At 31.4% G+C, this 4,054-nt stretch overlaps 1 protein-coding gene across 1 annotated transcript; it reads left to right on the forward strand.

Annotated features, from left to right (window-relative positions):
• The first annotated feature begins 708 nt into the window (after positions 1–708).
• Positions 709–1,803, forward strand: LOC131613169 (uncharacterized). The gene has a single exon (XM_058884863.1). It carries the CDS (start codon positions 709–711, stop codon positions 1,801–1,803), a length of 1,095 nt encoding a protein of 364 aa, XP_058740846.1.
• Positions 1,804–4,054: the final 2,251 nt, after the last annotated feature.

Raw genomic sequence — 4,054 nt, forward strand, 5'->3', positions numbered from 1 at the left:
TTATAATGTGTTAAACACCTCTTTGAATGGTTATTTTTCCATGAAGCAATGCAATGATTTAGTGGTAAGAAGATAAATTCGTTTGAATGAAATCATGCAATGGAAAAACACACTGGTTCAGTAGGAACCGGTTCCTGCCTGGGACAACCCGGTTCCTGCTGAACGTTACAGCAGAAAAATTCAAATTTTGAACTGAGGAACCGGTTCCCACCTAGGGACAACCCGGTTCCTAGTAGTAAAACACAAAATGCTGAAAAAGTATAATGCTGGGAACCGGTTCCCCCATAGGGACAACCCGGTTCCTAAAACCTTTATTTTGGATTTTAACTTTGAAAGAGGTTTTAAATGAACTTTTGAGGGATGACACTTTGTAGTATGTTTATGATATGCATGAAAATATATTTGTGAACAATTATATGTCAAAGTGAGTATTGTTTGTACCTTTGCCGTTTTAGCTCGATCCTTGAATCTTTATTGTTTCTTCAAGACTTTGAAATGATGTGTTTCTTGCTTAAAACTTGAAATACTTTTTGCACATCCTTTTATGAAAGCTTGATGTCCATATTGTCTTCATCAAAACAAACTATGCTTGAGAAGCTTGCATTTACATTCTCCCCCTTTTTGATGATGACAACCAAGTCTTGAAAATGTTTTGAAAAAGTTGTTTTGTGCTTTTGAAATTATGTTGAACAATGCAAGACTCCCCCTATGTTAGAGACTCCCCCTATTCAAGGGCATAATTCTATGTGGTTTAATGTGTTGAAGTCGCGGTACGGTGATTTATCCTCGAAAGTGATGGGAGGGGAAACGGAAAAGAGAGTTTCTTGCTCAATATGGTGGAAGGACATATTAAGGTTAAATATTTCTTCTTCTCAAGATCCTTTTGCTTCTTGCATAAATTTCAAAGTACATAATGATTTTAACACCCTTTTTTGGGAATCCATTTGGTTGGAAGATTCCGCCTTAAAAGAGTGTTTTCCGGCTTTGTACCAAGCTTCCCTTTTAAAGAATGTGTCGGTGGCGGCTATGGGTGGTTGGATGGGGGGAGTGTGGCGTTGGAGTGATTTTGGGTTATCCGCGACTTTAGTGGATATGGCGGATCATAGGGAGGAGTTCTTGGAATTGAAGAATAGGGTGGAGGCTTTTAGAGATTGGAAGAGTGAAAAAGATTTGGCGTTTTGGTCCGGAAATGTGGATAGGAATTTTTCGGTAGCTTCTTGCTATGCTTTTTATGATAGGCTCCGTATTCCGTTTGGTCCTCCGGTTATTCATGCGGAGGTGTTTGACTTTTTGTGGAAAATGGAAATACCTTTCAAGATAAAAGCTTTCGGGTGGAGAATCTTCCATGATAGACTTCCGACGAAAGATCTTTTGGCAATAAGAGGTATGTCTTTTTCTTCGGATGATTCTAAGTGCATTTTTTGTGGATATTGTTCGGAAAGTAGTAATCATATATTTTTTGGTTGTTTGGTGGTTAAAAATATTTGGAGGGAGATAGCTTTTTGGGTGGGTAAAAGGGTTAATATAGAAGACGAGTGCCGGCCAAATTTTATGGAATGGTACCATTTTTTTCGTAGTCTAAAGGTAAAGGATAGAAAGTCGAGTAGTGTTTGGTTAGCTACTACATGGACTATATGGTTGATTAGAAACGGGTCGTGTTTCCGGAAGGAGCCTTGGAATGTGAACAACGCCGTTTGGAATATCAAACTCTTGGTGTGGAAATGGTCGTTTTGCGGAAAAATTACACATCCCAATTATTCATTCTATGAGTTTAGTATGAACCCTTTGTATTATCTCTCGTGATTGTAATTGGTGTGTAATTTTCTTTTTTGTCGGGTTTATCCCGTTTCTTTTGTAAGTGGGTTGGAGAACCCTTAGTTCTCCCTTTAATGATATCTTGCTTACTAAAAAAAATAAAAATCATGTTAAATATATAGAATCATAGATGAAATTAATCTATTTAGAAAATGTTTCATAAATTATGATAATTGTAAAGCATGTGATTCCGTAATATAAGATTTAAATCAAACCCTAAGAAAGTTAACTAAAAGAAAAAATCTTGATGAGATTCTATCATAGTTCTATTTTTGCTACATCAAATAAAAATTATAGCCACATCAAATATATTCATATGTGGCAACTCTAAAAATTCATCTTCATTTTTCAAAAAAGTTTATTTCTCTATTAAATATCATGGGGTCAACATTGGGTAACTACAAAAATCTATTAACTTAACAACTACTCCCTCCGTTTTTTATTATAAGTCGTTTTAGACTTTTCACACAGATTAAGAAAAATAATAATTGTTGTATGAAAATGAGAAATTATGAAGGTTTTTACAAAATTATCCTTCATTAATGACATGTGGAAGATAAATTTATATAATTGAAAGGAGAGAGAATAATAAATATTTAAGGATATAATAAGAAAAATATAATTAATTATTCATTGGAATTGTAAAGCGACTTATATTAAAATACAATTTTTTTTCCAAAACGACTTATAATAAAAAACGGAGGGAGTAATTACTAATAACTTTAATATAAAATAATTTTATAAACTTTGAAAAATAGTTTATATATTTTTCTTACAATTTTTTCATCTATTTCATCATTATTAATATATTCTTGAAAGATTAAATTAATTCTACCAGTTTTCTCAATGCAGGTAAATTATTTAAGTCAATATAATAAAAAATTAAAAAAACAATACCATTAACTACTTAAAAAAACTTGAACTAAAAAAAATAAAGTATCAACCTAAAAAAATTTACACTAAAATTTTACATTCGAACGACTCGGACTTTATGTAACCAATCATCATTGTCCAAATTAAGATCTAAGATAAACCTCTCAAATTTATTCCTCAAATCATTAAGTGATATCATTAAATTTTATTAAGATGACATGAATAACCTTATTGAAATAGATGATCTTTTATCTTTTAATCTTTGGTGAATTTGTCTCTCATCTATAAAATGATAAAGATTTAACATTTTTAAAAATATTGGAGTAAAAAAAGAAAACAAAATATAAAACAAAATTATTGAAAATTTTGACTATAATAATTTGTTGCATAGAGTCTAAGTCGCTCGAATCTAGAATTTCTCCCATCCATATAATGATGAAGATTTAAAAATTTTAAAAATATTAGTAAAAAAAGAAATTATGAAATAAAACTATTGAAAATTTCGACTGTGATGATTGGTTACATAGAGTCTTAGTCGTTCAAATGCAGAATTTCTCTAATCTATAAAATGTTAACATTTTTAAAAAATATTTTTAAAAAAGGAAATTTAAAACAAAATTATTGAAATTTTTTTCATTTATTTGTCATTTTAAAATTTAAATAACAACATCTTATTTATCATTTCTATAAAATCAACATCTCTCTCTCTCTCTCTCTCTCTCTCTCTCTCTCTCTCTCTCCCTCTCCTCCCTCTCTCTCTCTCTCTCTCTCTCTCTCTCTCTCTCTCTCTCTCTCTCTCTCTCTCCTCTCTCTCCTCTCTCTCTCTCTCTCTCTCTCTCTCTCTCTCTCTCTCTCTCTCTCTCTCTCTCCTCTCTCTCTCTCTCTCTCTCTCTCTCTCTCTCTCTCTCTCTCTCTCTCTCAATTACTATTATATTAAATAAAATTAAAATATACATATAAGCCAATATTACTTTAAAAAATTCATCAATGTGCCGCTCATCGTATGGGTCTCAATCTAGTTTTAATAATATTTTTAATTCAAATAAGTCCTCCAAATATAATGTGCTTAAATGTTGATACTTCAATAAAAATGGCCACGTAGTTTTATTTTGTTTTGTTAGAAAAAGCCATAAAAGTAAAAAAAAAAAAAAATATGTTTAGCCTCCTTCTCATTTATATAAAAATATCATGAAAGAAAATTGAGAATATGTTTATTTTCACTTACTTTTATGATCAAAGCACTAGTTGGAAACCCAAAAGTGAAATGCACTCCACTAACACAAAAGAATCAAAAAAGACTTGGATACTAAACGTTAAAATTCATCTTTCTTTTGCATGAATGCTTTGTAGCGCCAAAGTCTAATGG

This window comes from Vicia villosa, linkage group LG6 (assembly GCF_029867415.1).
Source record: "Vicia villosa cultivar HV-30 ecotype Madison, WI linkage group LG6, Vvil1.0, whole genome shotgun sequence".
Taxonomy (NCBI): Eukaryota; Viridiplantae; Streptophyta; class Magnoliopsida; order Fabales; family Fabaceae; genus Vicia; species Vicia villosa.